Source organism: Copidosoma floridanum, unplaced genomic scaffold, assembly GCF_036245765.1.
Source record: "Copidosoma floridanum isolate Cflo_tuat_1 unplaced genomic scaffold, Cflo_Japanese_pri ptg000030l, whole genome shotgun sequence".
Classification (NCBI taxonomy): domain Eukaryota; kingdom Metazoa; phylum Arthropoda; class Insecta; order Hymenoptera; family Encyrtidae; genus Copidosoma; species Copidosoma floridanum.
In genome coordinates this window covers 8,513,474-8,536,339 of record NW_028321907.1, presented here as the reverse complement: position 1 = coordinate 8,536,339, position 22,866 = coordinate 8,513,474, and the positions used below count along the sequence as shown (strand labels likewise).

At 41.2% G+C, this 22,866-nt stretch overlaps 1 protein-coding gene across 1 annotated transcript; it reads left to right on the top strand.

Annotated features, from left to right (window-relative positions):
- Positions 1-4,668: 4,668 nt before the first annotated feature.
- On the top strand, positions 4,669-22,179 carry LOC106639341 (glucose dehydrogenase [FAD, quinone]). Its single transcript, XM_014352938.2, has 7 exons — positions 4,669-4,838; positions 9,555-9,798; positions 11,516-11,774; positions 12,550-12,810; positions 13,109-13,339; positions 20,901-21,228; positions 21,867-22,179. Exons 1-7 carry the CDS (start codon positions 4,669-4,671, stop codon positions 22,177-22,179), a joined length of 1,806 nt encoding a protein of 601 aa, XP_014208424.2.
- Positions 22,180-22,866: the final 687 nt, after the last annotated feature.

Genomic DNA, 22,866 nt, shown 5'->3' with positions numbered 1-22,866 from the left:
CTCTTGACCCGCAGCCTCGAGAACTCTTGCTTCCAATTTTATTCCTTTCCATTCGTTGAGCTCGCGACAGTATGCAAATGTAACTACGAGGGCGGAAAAATTGTCCTCGGGGCAAAATAAATCGCTGAATAATGCTCGTGTATGTATATATACACGGGTGGAAAGGGAGCGTGGAAATTAATTGTCGATTATTTTTATTGTTCAAGCTCTGAAAGGTACCAATCTGCAATACAAAGATATACACGTCACCCATGTCAGATATTCCGTCCCTAAAATCCATTTGTCGCACGTCAGTCGAGTACACATTTGTCCGAAGTACAATTTCTCTCGCTGCATCTCGTCAAGGTGTGGAATATACCGAGGGGAAAATTCCCTTGGTGGCATCGATCCTGAGGAATCTGACGATCCGTGAGCCACCCCTTTGTTGGATTAAGTCAACTTTATGAAACGGGGCCGTGAGTGGCGATAAAAGACAAAGTTTTAATTAGCCATCGCGTCAGCTCTCGGTCGAAACTTTATCAAACGCCCATACTCGCGTGTGTAATAATTATATACCTGTAACGCGGAGTGCAGCGTGAGTGTGCTCTTCTGGAAACAGGCATGTAGGTCTAACTTTCGAACAATTAATTTACAGTAGGACAGTGCAGTTTTGCAGGAGACAAAAACCGGTGGAATTGAGATGAAAAACTTTTAATTTAATGTACGCGTACGATTTTGAGGGGCTATCACTTTGCAATTAGACGACTGTGAGTTTTACTTTTGAGATTCTTATATGTACGTATATTGTGTAAAGCTTTTTTTTTTTGCTCCTCGTGCCAACTAGTAAAAGTGTGGCCGTTTGAAATCGTAGCGATTAACGGTATTTTTTTCACCAATTGAGTAGGGAAATTAGTCTTACAACTTGCCATTTTTGTATTGAATACTGCTCGAACAGGTGCAATGATATCTGTGTTCACACAACTAACACAGTTTTCCTATAAAACGAAGCAATTTGATAAACTAAAAAACCACGCGAATCGTACGATGTGCCGCGAAAAAAAGGATCACACGTGAAGGAACGCGCTGTTATTATTTTTCGCGGCTACAAACTATGTGGAATATGTGGAATAAAAATAAAGGCATACAATGGCACATGGTGAACAGATGCTATCGAGCACGCACTTCCCCGTAGTCGACTGAAATTTCGTTTTCACAGGGAATACGAATTATTTTATTGTTTTTGCCGCGTAATGGTGTATCTTGGCACGAATTACATAATGCAATAAAAAACCACCAATTGCAATATTTTGTGATAAAATGTAATGATAGTGTTGTTAAAATGCAGCTGCGAAAAATAAAAAACCAATTTCTTTGTAACAATTCATCTCCCGTACGCCCAATCGCCCGACGGATGTCGTTGTACTGGGTATATTATGTGTCAGTAGAAACAGTCGTGTATGGTAAGACGACCGATAAGTCTGACCAAATGCGTGTATGAAAAAAAAAAAAAGTATTACGCAGTAGTAAATACGTAAGAGAGTGATTCAACGGCAGAAGGCATTTTTCCTTGGTCCGAAAAAGGAATCGTAGGAACAATGTCACCCGAAAAATTATCATAAACCCATTCTCGGAACAAAAGAGTTCCGCATCCGCGAAAAGTAACGTTTTGAAACCTACAGCCGCTCCAGTGCGGTATAGCGAGTAAATATGCAATGCACACGCGTGGCGTGAAAAAGAAAGAGACCGGATACTCTGGCAAAACAATGCGCGACGCTCGCAGGTATACCACGCGCGTTTTTCCTCTTTCTTTTTTTTTCTCTCGCGCGCGCGCGCGTGTATTGGAAGTTGGAAAGGCACCTCGTAAAAATGTTACACCAGTCCCACAGCGGCGTAAGACGCGATGTGTATTGGGTATGGGAAAATGGGGTACGAGACAAAGTCTGCCTCGGAAAAAAGAAAGAGAGAATTATACATCCCTACTTGTACACGTGAAGAAGACGATTGAAACTGTAGGCATATGTATATGGATAGTGCTGGAGTTAATTTTTTGTTTTCCTATTTTACTGGTGTAGCGTCGTTCTCTTTACTGATTCATTGCGCTGACTAGCTTTGTTTCGATGGCATTTTCACTAAATTTTTTTTGGCCATTGAAAATGAAAATTTGCGGACTTTGGTACAGAGCTACGACCATGATATGGTACAGTTGTACATTTTATTCGTAATATATATTATGGATGTTGTGATTACCAAAAAAAAAGTATGTTTTAAAACATTCAATGTTGTAAATAACGATTTCAATTTGTTTTTCAAATGGAATAATGTCAATATTTTACTGAAAATGAAAAAAGTGTATTTTACTTGATTAAAAAACATTTCGGGTTTATTGGCTGTTTCGGTAAAACGAGTAAATATATGATTGATGTAATATTTTTGAATAATAAATCACATGCAATATTTTCTTTATTATTTAATTTCTGGAAAAAAAGGTAATCCTCTCAACTACATAATGTTAGTAAAAAAAATGGATGAAAAAATAATTAATACCTTGCATTACATTTGAAAAAGAAATCAGCCATATTAAATGTTTTTTTGTCTAAACGATTATTTTCAAAATTCCATGTTTTCCAAAATATAAATCCATCTGATACTGCGCCACAGATATCACAGATTTTGTGTGGTGTACAGTAGCAACGAAAAAAAAAAAAAAAAAAAAAAAAAAAAAAACGATTCCACTTGGCGTTTGTAGATTTCCGAAGGATTTTTTAAAAACTCAGTATTATTTTTTTTCTTGCGTCACCCAATGCGTGAAGTTTAAAATTTTATCCGGTTCATACGAATTGCCGTGAAAAATTGAGCGTACAAAAAAATATTCTGACGACTCTTTGACGGTCGAAAATAAAACTAAAACATAGTGCGGTGTCGTTGCATCAGCTCGAGTGTAAGTATGAAAAATCTCGGCCGCGAACACACCCGCGGGCTCCCCACGTACATCAATAGACATTTTTTGACAGACCAAACCGACTTTCTCCTAAACTTTCCCGTCGGTTCAGAGGTGAAACCTTAATTTTTTTGTTTCCTTTTATTTGTTTTTTACTCTCCCGCGCGCACATCTACAGTGTCGTCCGTAAGCCATGCCGCGCGCACCACTGGCTGAAAGTGAAGGTTTCATCTCGGGTCAAAGAAGATGCCCTCGGCTACAGATGCAATCGATGCTCGGCTCTCTTTCGCTGTCGTCTCTTTTGTTTCCCGTACATATACGGTGTGCACGTATAGGAAACAGCACTCCCGGATAAAAATGCAGATTTCCCGTCTGATGGAAGAACCAGGACGCGGTGGTCGATGTAGTCAGTATGGCTCGCCGTGTACCAGCAGAGACAATTTTCTGTTCTTGGCCAATCATCGGAATGGGAAACTAAAGCTTCGAATAACCACCAACTCGATCGATGCCAAACCAATTATTTACAAAGTCCTCCGTACCCCTTGAAAAAAACAAACAAACAAATAGGAAAAATGGAAGCAGCAATAAAACAACCTGGTCTACCCTAATGATCTTAATTGCCGCTCGGGCGAGTCATTAAATATCAACTTTCACGAATCCATAGACGCTCTGCTGCAAAAAAGCCCTCTCCCCCCCCTTTCTTAAACAGCCCGACACGCCCCTGTCTCGTTAACCGAAAGTAACCTTCTCTGGCACGCGTCACTTGCTGCGTGCGTACAGATATATATATACAATGAAAGAGGATGACTACGAAACCCGTGAAATCTCGATCTGCAAAGCGAAGCTGTGGAATTACACGGATCTCGATTGCCTTTTTTTTCACGTGTTCCGGCACGCGGGGTATTACGTGCCAGCCGGCTGTTACGTGTACATGGCATGTACAGCTGGACAATCGGCATATATACACGTTGCACAGGGAGCACGAAGCGGAAACAAGAGTTTGGTTTCATTTTTTTTTTTTTTCCCTTCTCGTCCATCTGTATTTTCCGGGCTGTTGTTTTTACGCGGCTGTAGTTTGGGTTTCGGGACTGACGGGGATTACGTGGACGAGGGTGTACGATGCAGAAAAATTTATTTGGGGTCTTCGATGCGTGAGATGATCTGGTAGTCGTTGAATATTCGTACGATGCGATACAGTGTACGCCGTTGAAACGTTTTATTTTATTGTACTACTGTCTGTATTGTCGCGGGTTGGTGCATTGAAAGTTTAATGAGGGATCGGTGTTCCAGGGTATGATTATTTTTGGAGCACAGAATGTTGTTTTCATCGGGTAAATGATTTATTTATTTATTTATTTATTTATTTATTTTTTGCATCCCTCGACAATGAAAATCGATTGACGGTGTTGTTGAAGCTCGTACGGGCTGTATTGTGTTTTCATGCCGCCCACAAGACGAGCGAGAGTATATATCTCGTCACGGCAAACACGAGACAGTACGCGCATCGTAGATTTCATAGAGAAAGGTCGAGGTAACGGGTACAATCTTTATTTTTGTTTAAATAATAATTGACACAAAAGTACCATTATTCCCATGCGGGTGATTGTACAAAAAAAAAAAAAAAAAAAAAAAAGAGTACTTGATGATATGCAATCTTGAGGTATATCAGGGGTTGTAGTTTTGTTGAGATTTTTTAAATTGTATTTAGCACCAATTCGACGCGCGTGACAAGAAAATGTGACTTTTTCCAGATGAGCTGCAACTGCCCGCTGACCTCGGCCATCGGTCCGACGCTGGCGTCGACCTGCGGCGGAGCCTCCTTCATGCTGTTCATGGGTCTGCTCGAGGTGTTCCTCCGGAGCCAGTGCGACCTCGAGGACCCCTGCAATCGGCCCATACCGCAAAAACGCGTCAACACGAGGTTCGTTGTACACCTTTGTCCCATCGTGCACCTATACCCAACTCGGTGTTGGTTTGTTGTATGATTATCGACTCCTCCTCTCACCGGATCGCTCCCTTTTCTTCTAACTTTTCAACTTGTGTCGAGCTTTCGATAAATACGCATCGTGAGTCCCAAAAAAAAAAAAAAATAAACAAGTAAAACAACGCACCAAGATCTCCATAAACAGTTCGCTCAACTCTTCTCCTCCTATATGGTACGAATGGCACCTCGGCTCAACTGTTACCTCGTATAGGTGTTGGAATAGCTGCATGTATAAAATAACATTACACACGCTCGTCGTACCTACGTACTTTCTCTCTACCGGAGCTGCTCAGCACGTGAGATCTGTGTATGTATATATGTGCAATGTACGTGGAGAAACAGCGTCGTCCCTCATAAATAATCCATGGCACTCGGCACTCGCCCAAAATTCTCCAACAGAGAAGAATATGTTTATGCGCATGCAAGCCATACATACGACACACACACACACACGTCCTCGCGCGGTAAATGTGAGAAAGGACGCGTGACTATGAATTTACGAGACATACACGTCAGGCAGTAGTAGAAGCATCCACGCCTTCGGGGGAGTAATTTTTCGGGATTTTTTTTTTTTTTTCAACTTCCAACATCTTTCTGTACGCGTAAGTGTGTGTGTGTGAGCTTGGATGTACAATCGTACGTGTCAGTTGGACCTTTTTTCCTCATGGGCTCGTGTGCCGAGTCCACACGGTGTACCAGGAAGCAAAGAAGACACATGTAAATTCGCTGCACCACAGTGTGCGAGAGAAATGAAATTTCAAAGCTTTTAGAAGTGTTGTTGGCGTGAGGTGAGAAAAGAGAAGCATAAAAGTACATTGTGACGTTTGCTGTTTACGCGATGGAAAAACAAGGAAGGAGAAAATACATGACAATTATGGAAGATCAAGCATCCATTTCAAGGACTTTTACTGTTTTTTACGAGTTAACCGTTACACAGATTTATACCAATAGTTGTTTCATGTTGTAGGCTCATCGTACTAAATATTTGCAGGCGCGAGTAAATTTTCAAAAAAAAAAAATAATAATAATAATTGTCTTGACAGCTCTTGCTCTTGATATTGCCATACTATGTTAAGGTATCAGAGCCACCACAGCTGTAACGTTAGAGACTTCACGCGTCACGAATGCAAGTTATAAAGTTAATTTTTGGTGACGGTGAGCCAGGTACGTACAAATAACCCCAGCTCAATTACTCGGAGCATTAGATTGGCACACTTATGCGGGTATAAGAGAGAGCAAACTGATAAGTAACAATGTTCTCGTATGGATGTAAGTCCCGAGTGCGCAATAGTACAAGCTCTTCGCGCGAACTCGTTATAGTGAGAAAAGTGCTTGATATGGTACATAATATGATGTTGGAAAGTGATTTTTTTTTTCTCTCTCTTTGCACCTTACCTCACGTCAAACCGAGTGTATTTACTTTTACGTGTGTAACTTTCGTCCGCATGACTTCAACCGAGAGTACGCCTTAGTGCAATAAGGGTATTTACTGATGCCTGTCACGAGACTCGAGAGAGAGAGAGAGAAAGAGGATGCATGTGAAAATGACACCTTTCTATGTTGTGTGCAGGTTTGCTTATGTAAAAGCAATTTCCCGGATAATCGCACTTTTTGTGGCTGTTAAAACGAGGTTTTTTCACATCACTCAAGAACCATAGTCCTTATTTCGTTGTGAAAATCAAAATACATATATAGGGTAATGAATATGAGTAAAATGTATGATCATCGGCTTAAAAAGTCGATGATGATGACGATGAGAGCCATTTTTTTTTTAATGGTCCCTTAAAATTTTTCAATGTCATTTCAGATGGAAAATTCTGAAACTGGTACGTTTTTCATCCCGGGGCATCCATTTGTGAAATCATTCGTACACGATGCCATCCGTACACAGCTAGTATATTTACAGCATGGTGTGGCGATATAACGTGCAGTTAACCCCGTTAAGCCACACATTACGACGATACTGTTTCTCCTGCCCATCCTGATATAATACTTATCCGCGTGCACGTGTGTGGTACAGTACACTCGGCCGTCCATATACCTACGTGTATATATGCACACACATCGGAATCGAGTGTGAGAGAGTGACCGGAAAAGAGAGAGAGAGAGAGAGAGAGACAGTGTTATATACATACGCGTAGGCTAATGCGCGACTATTCCCCCGATCGTCGGATTTATTGGACTCCCAAGCTTCCCTCTGTTAACTACAGGGCAGTGCACCTCTGTACAGTCACCCTTATACGGTAGAATATGGTACACCCCTCTAAATCCCATATCCTACGTGATTGTGTGTGTGTATATGTATATTGTGGTCACGAGTGTGTATACGCAGAGGCACGTGCGTATAGCGTATAGGGCAAAAGAGGATACGCAAAGGGTGGGAGGTGCGGCAGCTCGAGTGAGGCTTTTCGGTGATTTACGCGTCCCGACTGAATTTGTTACTGCACGTACATGTATGCGTATATATTTCCAGATCTCGGCAGGGAGATGATTTGTGCTTTGCCGTTTTTGGGGTTGAACAGCTATACAGAGCTTTCGAGATGCAATTTAGATAGCACACGGGGCAAGGCCTTTGATTTAGATCTGGATGCTCAAGCTTTTTTTTTTTTTTTTTTTCCAATGCACACGCATGCCGTGGTTTGTCCTTTTCGGTCGCACGTGGACTCGATAGGCCAGTGTGTGTGTGTGTGTGTGCGTTTGTACGGATAGATATGCGATTGGCTTTTATGATAGAGGGAAAAAAAGGTACCTATGGCTGTAACGTACAATACGTAGCCTGTTTTTCTAATTTTTTTTTTTTTTTTTTTCGGCCATACGCACGTGATTCAAGGGATCAGAGACTTCTGAATTCGATTATGCATTCGTACATAATCTATTGATTGACGTTATTAAAAAATGTCGACATTTCTGCTCGAGGGGATTTCGATATGCACTCATCAATGTGTATTGATTGCGTGCTAAAATCGTTAACTTAAAAACTTTTCAGAACTTTTTTTTTTTTTTTTTTTGTCCAAGCACAACAATGCAATATCCAATTGTTCGGTTGTATCGTTTTCATACATACTTTCTCTCAAAATCTGAATACGTTGAAAATACTTTATCAAAATCGAAATCAGCGAAACCCACTTTCGGTAAACCCACCCACAATTGTAAATAAAATATACAACAACATAGAAAAACCCATCACCAGTACGTAACGGCCTTGAGAGTAAAATCACTCCCGCACACACACTCACATGCACATGGTACATGCAATCCACTCCAATTCCGCCAACAGTAGATTCAATGTGGGTCAAACTATTTTACGCAAAGATCAACATGCTGATGTAAAACCCCAAGAGCAGAGTACACCCATATACAAGTTCTGGAAAAGTTTCGCAACGACTCACACTGTACGCGTGTCCGGAAGGGATCTGATTATATCACGGTTACGCGAGAGAAGCCGAGGAAACAACAAAAAAAAGGTTACGCTCATTTCACAGACGATAGGTATCGCAGAGCCGATTCCCGACTGACACTAGGACTTTCTATTTTTTTTTTCGCGCTGACGATTACACTGCACCTTGTATTGTTGTCCCTGTGATTTTATTATTTAAAAAAAGTAAAAAAGATGGAACAAAAGTGTCATGAGAAAAAACACTGTCCGTCGATTATTAATTTTAGTACGAACTTGTAGTGACCACAAATTCACTCGCAAACACCCACCGCCACAAGTAGGTACGTACATATACGTGTGTGTCTCAGTATTTATTCACGGGACAAGTAATTGGGTCCGTACGGAGAGGCATTGCCCGTTAATCCGTTCGACGATAACATCGTTTCATTTATATTTGCATATATACGTGTATACGTAATAATCTACGAAAAATCGCGTTTCTTGTCACTTAGCTTTACAGAAAATCAGATAAATTACTCCCGGGAGCTTTCGGTTGAGCTTTTATGTTTACCATAAAAAGTTGGACGTGTTCAACCTCGTCGCAAAGCTTATTTTGAGCTAAAAAATGGTTGGACTATAATTTCGATAAAAAATTGATAATTTTTCTACTTTCAGTGTCATATCTTTTCGGGATGACAATTAAATCGAGGGTATGGGTAGCGTATGCCACGCAAAAGCCAATTTTCAGAGACTTTGACCTATAGGCCCTGGTAACATGTATATGTGTGCACGACCGAACGCGACCGCAGTGCCCGCGGCGAACTACTGGCCGATTCGCTCTCTATACCCCCTGTGTATAAAAAAAAAAAAAACCTTGTCCCCAGTGGGAGCTGCCGCATTATTAATGCGTATTTATCGCGTCCGCGTTTGTTGTCACTCGCCAGAGTGCATATACGCACATATACCTACTCTGGGCATTAATTTGGTTCTGCACTGCAACGGAGGGCGGGTTGGAGAGGACACTTTTGATTTGCCGAGCTCGGGCTTTTCGGATTTAATTATCGGAGATCCCGAAATTACAGGGATAAGAGTGAATTAGCTTAAAATCCTCCCTTTTGCGTTTCGTGAGAGGGTGACGGATGAAATTAAAAAAAAAAAAATAATAATAAAAAAAATTCACGCGCTTTCCTGATGTCAAAAACACAGGTGCTACTGAAAATGATCAAGTTTGGTTGTCTTTTTTTGCTTTGACATAAATGTACGTGTATCGCGTGCAGATACGACTTTGTGGTGATAGGAGGCGGAAGCGCCGGGGCGACTGTGGCCTCGCGCTTGTCGGAGGACAATCGATTCACGGTACTGCTGATAGAGGCTGGACTCGACGAGCCCACCGGCACCCAGATACCATCGTTTTTCTTCAATTTCCTCGGCTCGAGCATTGACTGGAAGTACTCGACGGAGAGCGAGGACGAGGCCTGTCTGAATAAGGAGGATCGCAAGTGCTATTGGCCACGGGGAAAGGTATGTTTTTTTTCTTCTTCCTCTTTTTTTTTATTTTTTTTTTTATTTTTTCATGTTAATCTGCAACAAATTTTGGGTGCACAAAAAGGATAAAGTCCATACTGTTGAGCTTTAAACCGATTTTTTTAGATTTTCTCACCCTCGATTACAACCACTGGTCCGTAGATAGACGAACAAAAAACTCGCGAGTTATATCTTCATCTAACTTTTAAAAATAACATTTCTCCAAACGCTATGTAAACAAAAAAAAAGAAGATATTCCGTCGTTCCCCGCGTTGCTTCGTGTAGTTTGAGCCAAACAACAAATCAGCATCGGGTTGCTCGGGAGCCGATTCGATAGATCCGAAATTCCCATTCATCGGAAATTACGTGGGCTTCATCTCGCTCCGAAGCTAATGTGTACCGCAGAGCGTGGAATTCGAGTATAAGTAGCTTATAAAATATCCCCCCTCGCCCCTTCCACCGCAAAGCACATTTCGTTCTCACTTTATTTTACCTTGATCACCATGTTCAGAGGTTGAGAAATGCCCTAGATTCAACATCAACCGTTTACTCATGTGACATCTGCAAAATTTTTAGTCTCGCTCACTAGGTGCGTAATGTACTATTAATCCTAATATGTACTTGTTTCTTCATCCCTATTATTCAGCTTACACCAATTAAACATTTTTTGTAACCGTGAATTCATCGTTATTATATAAATGTTAAATTTCAGTGATATAATTTTTGATGAAAAAAAAAAAAAAAAAAAAAAAATTAATAAAAGATTTTTACCAATGTTGTTAAAATAAGTGAGTAATCACTTTCTATGGTCATAATAATTTCAAAAATTGTTTTTCAAGATGTACGTGTACCATGTTATCTGTGACGAGTTTTTTATTGCACCTAATGAAAATTTTACGATGCAGGTTCTTCCATGACCAACCAAAGTATGTATCATTAAGTAAAAGTGTTAGTCCATTTACCGTCAACGGAGTACGGGGAACAAATGTCTTAATAAATTCTCTAAAGTCATATTTTATAATCTTGTAAATGTAAAATATCGCTGCACTCAGTGCTGTAATATCACTTATGTAATTTACTCGAAACGGAAGTCGCTACAAAAAAAATGTGAAACTAATGCAATACGTATATTGTAGGTATATATGCATCCTGAATGATAGCCCTTTGTAACTGATTTAACAATGCAAAACTTGATCAATCCTCAGACCGTATTCAAGTTGCAAAGTTGTTTGGATGCTACTTGACTATAAATTTTTTGTTTTCCCAATGAAAAATCGTTTATACATGCACACAGATACATGTACGTTACAATACTGAAACAAGAATTTTAAATCTATTAATTTTATCATGATAAAACGTTATACAGTGTAATTAGACTTATCGGGGTTCATCCGGACGAGAAAAAGATACGAATAACCTAATTTTATTGCTTAAATTACGTGAATAAAATTTGTCGAAGTACCCTTGACCGATAAAAATTGTGCCGAAATGATGTTGCCGAAAAATAATTTGCCTAATAATAAAAAATAAACATGTCATATTTTCGGCAAATTTTTTTTCGGCTTACTACTTTTCGGTTCACTTTGTTTTCTGCAAACTATATTCGGCAACAAGTTTTTTCGTTACTTTTATCACTCGGTAAATTGTAATTCCGGCACAACGCGAACCACTCACACATGTGCGATGACAATTGCATGATGATGGTCGTGATCAGGTATTGGGCGGCACCTCGGTAATGAACGGCATGACGTACATGAGGGGCTCCCGCAAGGATTACGACGATTGGGCGCTACTGGGCAACCCCGGCTGGTCGTACGAGGACGTCTTGCCGTACTTCATCAAAAGCGAGGACAACGTTCAAGTGAACGACATGGATTACGGGTATCACGGGGTCGGCGGCCCACTCACCGTCACCCAGTTCCCGTACCACCCGCCCCTCAGCCACGCGCTCCTTCAGGCCGGCAAGGAAATGGGTGAGTCGAGCTATACGCATCACGATTTTGCCTTTGTTCGCGAGAATGGAGATGTGGTTAACAAAAACAAAACTACATTGCCGATAGTTCTAAAGAGTTTTTTTACTGCAATATACATATCCACGCAAATACGGTCGATTCTAATTATGATAATGGCACCTGTGCGTCCTGCAATTAGTCGGGCTGTGAACACCAGGCGCGCCGGAGCGATAACGCGGTCGTTCTCATTCGCCTCTCCCCCTTCCAGCGCTTCCTACTTTGTTTGTTTGTTCTTCCTCCTCGTTTCTTTTTTTTTTTTTCCTCTTGCCCGTAATGAGAACAGCTTTTGGGCTATGAACCAAGCTTTTTTTTTTCCCCCAGTTATAACGCTGCATTCATACAGCAACAATATCGTTCATTTTACATTGTACTTGATGGATACGAGCTCGGAGAGTATAATTATAATAATCAAGATGTTACGAGTATCCAACGAATGTTTTATCTCTGTGTTGTTTTTTACTTTTAACGAGATATTTCATTTCTTCCGAGCGGTGTGACACTTTATTTTGTCAGAGGGTGCGATTGCGATGCAACCCTGTATTAAGTGAATCCTCGCGTCCTTGCATATATTATATACACGTTCTCGCTTGCAAAATCATAGTCAATCATTCGATTAGTTTCCCCGATTATGTTTATGGTGCCCAATGTACACGTGTGCATGAAAGAAAAAGGGTTTTTTTATCTCCCAATCCTTGATTTTTGTTTATCTATTGTAACGGCGGTAAACGAAAAACAGGCTACCCGTCGGTCGACCTCAACGGCAGGACGCACACGGGATTCATGATAGCCCAGACTACGTCGCGCAACGGCTCGCGGCTCTCGACCGCCCGGGCGTTCCTGAGGCCGGCGCGCAACAGGCGAAATCTCCACATAATGCTCAACTCCACGGCCACGAGGGTACTGTTTGACCGCAGCAAAAAAGTCGTCGGCGTCGAGTTCGTTCACCTGGGCGAAGTGCACAGGGTCGCCGTAAACAAGGAGGTCATCGTCAGTGGAGGTTTGTTCGCTTTTCATTCTCCTTGACTGAAGTTGCACTTCGGCTATACTTTCTTTCCCTCGGGGGAGATTTTACGACTGTTAACGAGGATCGTATGATTATTATTATTATTATCATTCGGGACTTTGGTATTTTTCACTTTGGGAGGTAATTTAAAGTTGCGAGTGGTTCTCGGCACTCGGCTGATCAAGTGATGGACCGATTCTCGATGCCTATCGATTTTTTTCAACGAAATGTGCGGCTCGAGGGTAAAATTGAGCATGATATGTATAGGCTGAAAAACAATATGTTCCCACAGGTGCAGTGAACTCGCCCCAAATATTGCTCAACAGCGGGGTGGGGCCACGCGAGGATCTGGAGACCGTCGGAGTCCCGGTGGTCCACGACCTTCCGGGGGTCGGTAGGAACCTGCAGAACCACGCGGCCTACGCTATCGCGTTCACCATCAACGACACCGACACGACTCCACTCAATTGGGCCACTGCCGTCGAGTACTTGCTCTTCAGGGACGGCCTAATGTCGGGCACCGGTGAGTCTCGCGCCTTTTTCCCATCTCCACCGCACGTATTTTTGCGGAGTACTGAAAATCATTGTCGCGAGACTCCGTATATACTTTGCTACTTTGTATACAATAATCAGTCAAGGGGAGCCGTTAAAGTCACGTGGTGTGATTGCGTAACGTTAAAACCCTGGAAAGCTTTTATCGAAGACGAGAGAGCAGAGGGATTACGAAAATCCGAGCGAGAGAGCAGGTCACATCATTTATGGTTTACCTTTATATAAAAGCGTACATATACATATAGACATTTATATATATATATCTGGAGCGCGTGCCAGCTTTTTATAAGGTGCGAGAGAGTTGGGAGGGGGAGGGTGCAAAAGAGAGAGTCCCGGTAGCACTGGTGATGGCAGTCTCTTTTTTTTTTTTTTTTTTTTTTTTTCATTACTTTGATAAACGAGCAAAGAAAGGCTTTGTATAAATACGAAAAGGCACTGCTCGCGGGATAAACTATATACTTTTGCGCAAAGCTACTTGCGTGCGTGATTATTTTAATGTGGCTCTGTTTCGTACGTATACGCATTGCGGAGAGTGCCGGTAACCGAGTGTTACATGTTACTGCCGCATACAGTCTTTCTCTTTACACATTAATACAAATGTAGGTACATGCATGCATAACTGCACGCGTATAAGAGAGAAGAGACCATGTCGTACATAAAGGTGAACTTTGAGAAATATTGTGGTCGTAAGTTTCAATAGGTGATCTCTTGGTTGAGCTCTAATGTATTGTAATTATGTAAAATTCAAAAGTTGCTTTTCACATGAGATATAAACTATCAGGTTTTAATGGTGACTCTAAATTAATGTTATTGTATACATATACACATGTACCTACACGTGTACTTATATGGGGATAAATTGTTACAATATGGGTAGGATAAGATTTCAGTGGAGAGGAGGATCAAGTACGATATCTCTTTTGTTCGTCGTTGGAGATTCACCGATCATTAATTTGTTGGCATATGCTGTAATGACAAAGTTGCGGAAGATGTATTTACAGTAGCGATTAAATTGCGATGTTTTTTTGTAAAATTTTGGAAAATTCCATGTACTCGCCGTGGTATTTGATACAACAAAATTGCATAAACGAAAATCGCTTGATTTCCAATCCTTCGTTCGAATAGTTGATACATTACATTAAACACCAATAAAATAATAGCAATGAAAATTCAGTTGAACAACCGAGTCCTAATACCGCACTTATCGGCACATTCATCAAAAGAAAAGCTTACGTATTGCACGTACTCTACGTTACCAGTATTATCTGAACTCTCTGCTCATCATCGCGGGCAAAAAGTTACAACGTGATGTATATAACATATACACATAGAGAAGCACGACCCTCCGTGTGTTATACGTACCGATACACGTATATACTCGTATAGAGAGGAGCCTCCTCATACAGAGAGTGAAAGAAGCAGCGATTGTGCAACTACGAAATCCGTCTACGTTTCAGCATCGCTATATATGGTACACATACACATAGGTAAGTGTACGACTATCAAATCCGGCTACTCAAAAATTGCATCTCTGACCTATTGTGCGGTGCTGTCTCGTGTATAATTATTGCGAATGTATTACCATTTCCGTCAAGTATTGTATATACCTACACTTATCATAACTTTTACTTTTTCCGAGTCTATCATATATTTATATATCTATTATACAGGTACCATCTGCTGTATAGTTCGGAGGTCCTTTAATCATCGGAGTCGTTCGTTAGTTTCTTCTCTTGTATACGTGTATAGGTGTACCTTATACAGCTCGAAAGTATACGGAGGGAGCATCGCATTCTTCTTTTTCGCCCCGAGCCCACCTACTTGTCTACGTGCAGGCATATCAATTGCTGCAATCGTAACAGCAGAGGATAGTCGATGGGGTACGACGACGTGGTTCTATATATATATACACACGTACATATAGTACACGTAGAGTTGATTGGATAATAGACGCGGGGATGGATGATGGCTGCAGATGGTTATCCGAGTAATTGCGGGGACGATCGAGGGATCGTTCGCCGTTTGATTTGAGGCGGTTGCTGGGCTCTCGTTGAAGGATTTTTTTTTTCTTTTTTTTTTTTTTTTCTACAGCGGTGTACACATAGTTCTTCGAATTGCGAAGATGGGCTACGGAGTTCCGGGAGTCTCGTGGGTGGGTTGGAAACATGTTTATGCGGTGTTTGGGATGCTTTTTTTTTTTTTTTTTTTTTTTTTCGCTCATAGTCAATAAACTTCTCTCTTATGATGATTTTTAAAGCTGGTGGCACGTTCGAGTGGAAATTGAAAATAAATAAACAATAATTACATTCCACGAATATGTTATACACAGCTGATGTTGTAACACTGATGGACCAAAAAGTATCATTTTCTCGGGCTTAAAATTACCAAAAGGCCCAACTCTGATGTAAAATTCGGATTGGGCTGCCCAAACAACGTAAGAAACAACTTATGTAGTGCAATCAAATGAGACGAAAATTGGGATATACGATATAAATCCTTATACAGAAACTCTGTCATATCAAATACGAATATTTTATGAATTTTTGTAAGCATAGTATTCGCCCCTTCAAACACGTGGAATTTATGCAACACCGGCAGAAGCAGCGAGTATAATCATTGAAATAGCCATACCAAAGTGTCTTTTCACCGTTCTTGCCTCGATCGCGTGTATTTATCGCGTTATATCTGAAAAACAAAGAAAAATTAAATAAAAAAACAAAAAAAAAACGAGAGCGGCAAACTTTTCTGAACAACGTTACTAAAAAGCTCGACTGAACTGTACGGGCTCGCGGGGAAAAAAAGCTGGGTTGACCTGTGCCTCGTTAAAAGCAACATCACCCCGTCCTATACAAAAGAATACACAGTTTCCACGCGCACTGCCTCTACACGCAGGGTATGAGCTGATGTCTGTCGCGCGAACGGGTTCGACAACACCAGCGCAGAGACTGAAAAAAAAAAAAAAAATTTGTTTCGGCCCCCCGAGCGATTTGATTAACGATCACCGCCTTTCCCTTTTTCGCTGCTTTTTGTCACTCATCGGAAAAATACTCATTTTAACGCGCCTTGTAAACTGCGCACACATTACATACGTGTACCATGGCTCCTTTTTTATGTATCCCCTTACGTCTATAGGTACTTGCTCATATGCCGTTTAAAAGCCCGTACGCGTGAGCTCTGTATTACAGGTATACGTGATGGATATATCACGCGAGAGCCCTCGGGACAGGAATTATTACATACCATGTCACATATATGTACCTATGCACCGTATCATATAGCCGGGGCCTTCACGTGTGTAAGAGCGTTTCTACAAAAAAGCTTTGTTTGCATATAACTTCCAAAAAAAAAAAAAAAGAAAAAAAGAAATTTCGAGGCACGTCTTTCGGGTGAAGGTTATTATCTTACGTGTACTTACACAAAGTAAAACGACTTTGCAATTATTATGAATTATGTGTTTGAAATTTTTTTTTATTTAATTCAGTTAAAAACTTTACAAGTATTTTTGGTTCATTTTTGGAAAGAAAAAAAAAAGAAAATAAAAACAACATATGACTCTTCTCTATGGTCTTTGTGTCAAGGACTACGGATAGTACAGTGTTATGCAAAGTTACTTCCTACTTTAATTTAGTAAAAAAAAAAAAAAAAAGGAAGAATCATATGTTATTCCTTACATATATATTATTGCACGTATAAATATTTTTTTTTTTTTTTTGTAGAATCGCTCATGTACTTAAATTGCACGCACACGTAATACTTGCCATAAGCCATAAGCTTCCTTTCTCTCGTCTTTAATATTTTTTACCTCTTTTTTCTTTATAGCTCCTGCAAAAACGACTTCCTAGTATCGAGAAATGACGTACATGCACCGCTACCTCCTCTCTCTTTGTATTTTAGTCCGTTTTACTTGGCATGGTGGTATCAATTCGGACTTTTCATACGACTGGAGTAAAAAATATTTGCAAAGAGACGAAAAAAGTTTCAAAGACAAAAAAAAACTTTAACTGCTCCGATGTACGTGTTTTAGATGTCAATGAGACTAATCGGAAGCGAAAATGTTATCCAGCGCCGGCTTCGCTCGTTAGAGAACAAAAAATTTAACAATATCCGGACACAGAGAGAACTGCGTCTGTAAAGGTAACATCTGCAGCTAGAGACGTGCCATCAGTTGCTTCATACATCACTGGCTAAACTTGCCTAAACTGGATCATTGTCGCTTTGCTGCGTTGCACACCTTACGCGAGTTTCGTCTATTTTGTTCCGATGCCACGAATGAAATCCGAATGACATGCAACCAATAAAAAATTGCTACGTATTGTTCGAGGATTGCGTCTTTTACGGTGAGCCTGAAAGCTTGCAGAGCTTTTGAAGGTGCGCCCTCTTATATGATGAACCTGCATACATTTTTCGAGCTTTTCAATTAAGACCGGGCAAGGTAAAAATGGAATTGCACGACCGCGAATTTGCATACAGGCGGGCATGAATAATTTATCGCGCGCCCCGGAGTAACTATAACTGTCCGGTCGGGATGGGCTCCGTAGGATGAAAAGCGAAGGGAAAGGATATAGAGGCGTCCACACGAGATAAGTAGGCGGGGAAAGTTGATACGCGAATACTGTATTAAAAGGAGGAGGAAACGTTTATTTAGAACAGAATACATTTATAACATTACCGATGGGGTTGCGTTTGTACTAGCAAAGTGGATTAATTCCGTGATTTCATTGTAAGTAATATAATTTTACAATTAATTACAGATCATCCCTGTTGGTACAAGTATAAACGGAAAAATACTAAAGTTAAATTATCAAACTTCAATTACAACCAAATTAATACGAGATTGGACTAATGATACCTCACAACGCGTGTATAATTATTAGCATCGGTCAATATTCGATACAGGCAATCAAATTACATTGTGGGCAGTTGATATTCAACCCTTGATTGACATTCGTACGTTCGATTGAGAGATAATTTCATTGTTCATAAGCGAATTCATCGGTTCTGCAATTGCTTTATATTTCTCGGGAAGTAGAAATATCGATCGGCTTTGTTGGTGTTGTCGGCAATATAAAATATGTATAGCACAAATGGAGGCCTATAGAGTACACGTAAATAGGGAATAAAATGAAAGGATGTACATACAGCGCATATTGGTTCGTAGGTATATTATATACACAAAGCATTGCGAAAGGCAAAACTATGCGAGATGGGCAGATTAATCTTATCGTGTATAAATAGTTACATGCAAGTTTAAGGCCTCGGAGATGGTTCATTCGCCCGTAAGCGCCGATAAATTAAAAGGAGCAATTATTTATCTGTATGTTTCTCCCTCGAGACTTATACAGTTGCAAAAGCCAAGAGATCGAAACATATAAATCTCCGATCGCAAGGTAAACAAACGTGACTCGTTAGCTAAATGTAATGTTATAAGTATATAAATATGCGCTGCTCCCCTCAGCTCCTGCATCAACATTCCCTATAGCTTGCTCGCGTGAAAAATAACGCGAAAATCCTACGTATACGTATGTATATATGTGTATATTATATTGATGGCAAATAAACTCCATGGAATCTCAAGTGATAAGCACAGTAACAAACACGTTTGTGTACATTGGGGTACGTGTAAAAAACGTGTGTGCTTCATGTATACCTATGTATACCCATTGGGGAAAAGACAGGAGCAAAGCAAAGAGGCACCGTATCCTCGGCAATTAACGGCACGATCGACGCGCAATTACTCCCTTCCATCGTGTTTTTTTTTTTTTTTTTTCTCTCTCCCCCAATAGCCACGAAGGACGAACAAACAAAGGGCGCAGAGAGTATAGTATCGCGTGAGCAGCGCGTAATTGTCCGGCAGGACATTTTTCTCCCTTCCTTCCTCCACTACGTATACGTGACACCGAGGGGACGTCGACGGAAAAACAGTCCGATGGCGCACTATATACGTGCATACGGATGATGGAAAGTCCTGATTCGACTCGCTTTCTCTACTCCTCCTCCCATCTCGGCTGTGTTCTTGTCATGCATCCATTGATCCCCCCCTCTCTCCCTACCGAGACATCACGACTTCAAGAGCGATTCCCCCGCCTCGGATTGTATAATGGGCCCATTGTCGAGCTCTCCAATTTATCGCGGACGCGCGGCTTTTATTGCACGAGGCCGTACATCGGCATGTATACCTATATAAACATATACACAGAGATATACGGGTACACGGGTATAATGTATGTAATACTTTAGCCAACGATTGTTGTTATCATTGTTTATTTCGCTCATCTTTCGCTTGTTGAAAACAACGACGTTGTAATCTTTGCCGGGTTGTCGCGATTGTATGGGTAAGTTTAAGTACATGTATGAGCGTAAATATTATTAAGAGAATGGATTGTTTTGTCGTGCACGCGAGAGAGCATCGCGATAAAAAAGGAAAAAAGGGAGAGAGAGAGAGAGAGGGATGTATGCTTTGCCCTATTGTGTATGATGGGCTCGTTGAATGTTTCATGTATTATCTACTGCATTCTGTGTTCATATAGGCGGTAAGAGCTTCTGAGCTCACAGTCACGCTGCAGATATATGATACACATGTATGGTTTTTGCGCTTTTTTATGGTTTTTTTTTTTTTTTTTTTTTTTTTTTTTTTTTTCAATGGGTCTCAAAAATTCCCTTTCGATGGAAATTTAGTAGTTGCAGAGCATCAGGTGAGTGCCAAATAAACGTGTAAGATCCTCAAAAAACAAGATTTCTCTTAAAATGTTTACGAAATAATTTACACGTATAGTAGGTGTATGTACGTAGGCCTCGTTTTTCCAATTTACACGAGCGTCACAGTCACGCTCAACGCATTATTAATTTACGGAGCGACTTTGGGATTAATTTATCCACTTATACACACCCACCGACCATCGTCATTTGGCAGGAGACCGATGATAAATTTACCTCATTTCCTCCCCCTCGATTTGATTACCCTTTCCTCTAATCCGGTTAACCAATCCACGTTCCAATTTGACGAGAGATATATCATATACGTGCTATGCCGCGGTTGGGTACATTTTATCGTGAAATAATTCATAAACCGAGATGACGCTCGCCGTGCGCAAACCTCCGAAAGCTCGGACCCATTCATTTTGGTTGCTCTTTGCGACCTGCGACAACTTTTGGATAAAAAAAATTTCCAAGCGTGTACATAATTTCGTTACGAATGCAAATGACTGTCGGTATGCTTATACTTATACGTGCTACGAGAAAAATGTTGTGGATGTGACAAAAAGCGCGTGTGGTTTCATTGACACCTGAGGACTGTCATGTATAAGAAATAACTTTTTTTTTTATAATTCGGTGATACGAATATTCGAGATTAATTCGGGTACTCGGAAAAATTGAAGGTTCGCTCAAAGAAACTGTTTAATTTACATTTTGAAATGAACGACGAACAAAACACAACGCGTACCCAACGAACGATTTGCAGTGAAAAAATGTTCCCCCCAATATTCATCCCCTAAAAATGTAAAAGTAAAAAATTGACCGATTTCCTGCCGCAGGTATATCCGAGGTGACGGCTATGATAAACACCAAGTACGCGGACAGGAGCGAGGACCACCCGGACGTGCAACTGATATTCGGGGGCTATCTAGCCGATTGCTCCGAAACGGGGATGGTTGGGGAGAAGAAGGGCTCGAACCGCGTGATACTCATTATCCCGACCATCCTGCACCCCAAGAGCCGGGGCTACCTGAAGCTGAGGAGCAACGACCCCTTGGACAAGCCCCTCATCTACGCCAAGTATCTGACCGAGCCGGACGACGTGGCTGCCCTCATCGAGGGCGTCAAGTTCAGCATCGCACTCACCGAGACCAAGGCCCTCAGGCGGTAAGGCTACAACTTTTCTTTGTAAGGGGGACTACGGATTGTGACAACTTTTTGGGGTAACACCACTGAGTTCAGTCGACCCCTCCTATATATACGTGTCTACTTCTTTTTCTCCGACAACGGAAATAAAAGAAATTTTACTACATTTGGTGACTTTCGATATCATTTTTTTTCCTCTCAATGCAAAAAGTAACTTTTTTTCAACAAATGGATATTTATTTCTGCAAGCCATATGTTAAAAACGAATGATTTTCATTGCTTGCTTAATGCTTTTACTATGCTCCCCTTTGTAAGTTGATTCACAAAGAAAAGTGCATAGACGATGATTGGAAACTCATACTTTCCGTGCACGTACACATGAAACACCAAATTCCATTATACTTATTTCAATCAGTACAACAGTTGAGGGACGAGGACGAACATCCCGAATAATTTCACCAAAGCGCCATCTACTCCGAGTGTACGGGCTGGAATTTCGGTCAAAGCGATTTTCACCGTTCAAACACATTCTGCGCTTTATATGTAAAGAGATCGCGTGCGACTTGTCCCCTTTTTTTTTTCTCGTCAAATGAAATGTTCAAAAAAGGATTATAAGAGGGTGATAAAAAATTGAGAAAAAAAAAAAATGTCTTCGACAGGTACGGGTTCGCCCTGGACCGCACGCCGGTGAAGCACTGCGAGGACCTAAAGTTCGGCTGCGACGCTTACTGGGAGTGCGCGATAAAGCACGACACGGCCCCGGAGAACCACCAGGCGGGCTCCTGCAAAATGGGCCCGGACGACGATCCCCTGGCCGTGGTGGATCACAATTTGCGGGTGAGGGGCGTCCAGGGGCTGAGGGTCGCCGACACCAGCATCATGCCGCGCGTCACCTCCGGCAACACCAACGCCCCGGCCATCATGATCGGCGAGAGGGCCGCCGACTTTGTCAGGAAGACGTGGATACGCTGAGGGAACGCGTGTGTTCATTTGTGTGTGCAGTACCTACGTGCGTCCATGTGACATTTTTTTTTTTGTTTTTTTTGTTTTTCTTTTCAATATATACAACAGATGTTTGCGATTCATCAACGACTAATCGTTATTCGAGTGTATGACCGGGTATCGATAATACTACGCGCCGAAAACCGGCTGGGTTGTCTCGAGATAAAGATCGATGCTTCGTCTTGGGGAGACGTGTGTATAGTTGGAGAATTCGAGTGCTTTTTTTATGTGAGTGGGTGCTACGAGAATCGTGATGAGTGCGTTGGCTCTGTTTCTCTTGTACTCGATCGAAATGGCGTGACATGCGACGTACGTCCGAGTTGGTGTCTTTTGTACATGTTTTCTTCCGATCGATCGTCAAAATTGGCACTGTAGCGATTTTACATCCGAGTGTTGTGTATTTGAGTGCTTCCGTCGGATTGAAAAGTGCAGTTGTGGTTCCTTTTGATCGTGAACAAACAAGCAATGAATTTTGCTTTTTTCCGAATTCCGAGATGACGAAAGATATTTCAAGTTCTTGGGTTTGTTTGAAAGAAAAAAAAAATCCATTGGACAACCAGATTCAAATTTTTTTTCAAAGTTGTATAAATTTTTGCGATTTTTTTTTGGCCTCCCAACTGGAGTTGTTGCATAGAATAGCTCAAATATATATTTACC

What these genes read in the sequence shown, in the direction of transcription:
- LOC106639341 (XM_014352938.2), top strand. Translation starts at nt 4,669, where the DNA reads ATGAGCTGCAACTGCCCGCTGACCTCGGCCATCGGTCCGACGCTGGCG. An exon ending in GGAGGTCATCGTCAGTGGAG is followed by an intron (nt 12,811 to 13,108) that starts GTTTGTTCGCTT and finishes ATGTTCCCACAG; the next exon opens with GTGCAGTGAACTCGCCCCAA. An exon ending in GAGACCAAGGCCCTCAGGCG is followed by an intron (nt 21,229 to 21,866) that starts GTAAGGCTACAA and finishes TGTCTTCGACAG; the next exon opens with GTACGGGTTCGCCCTGGACC.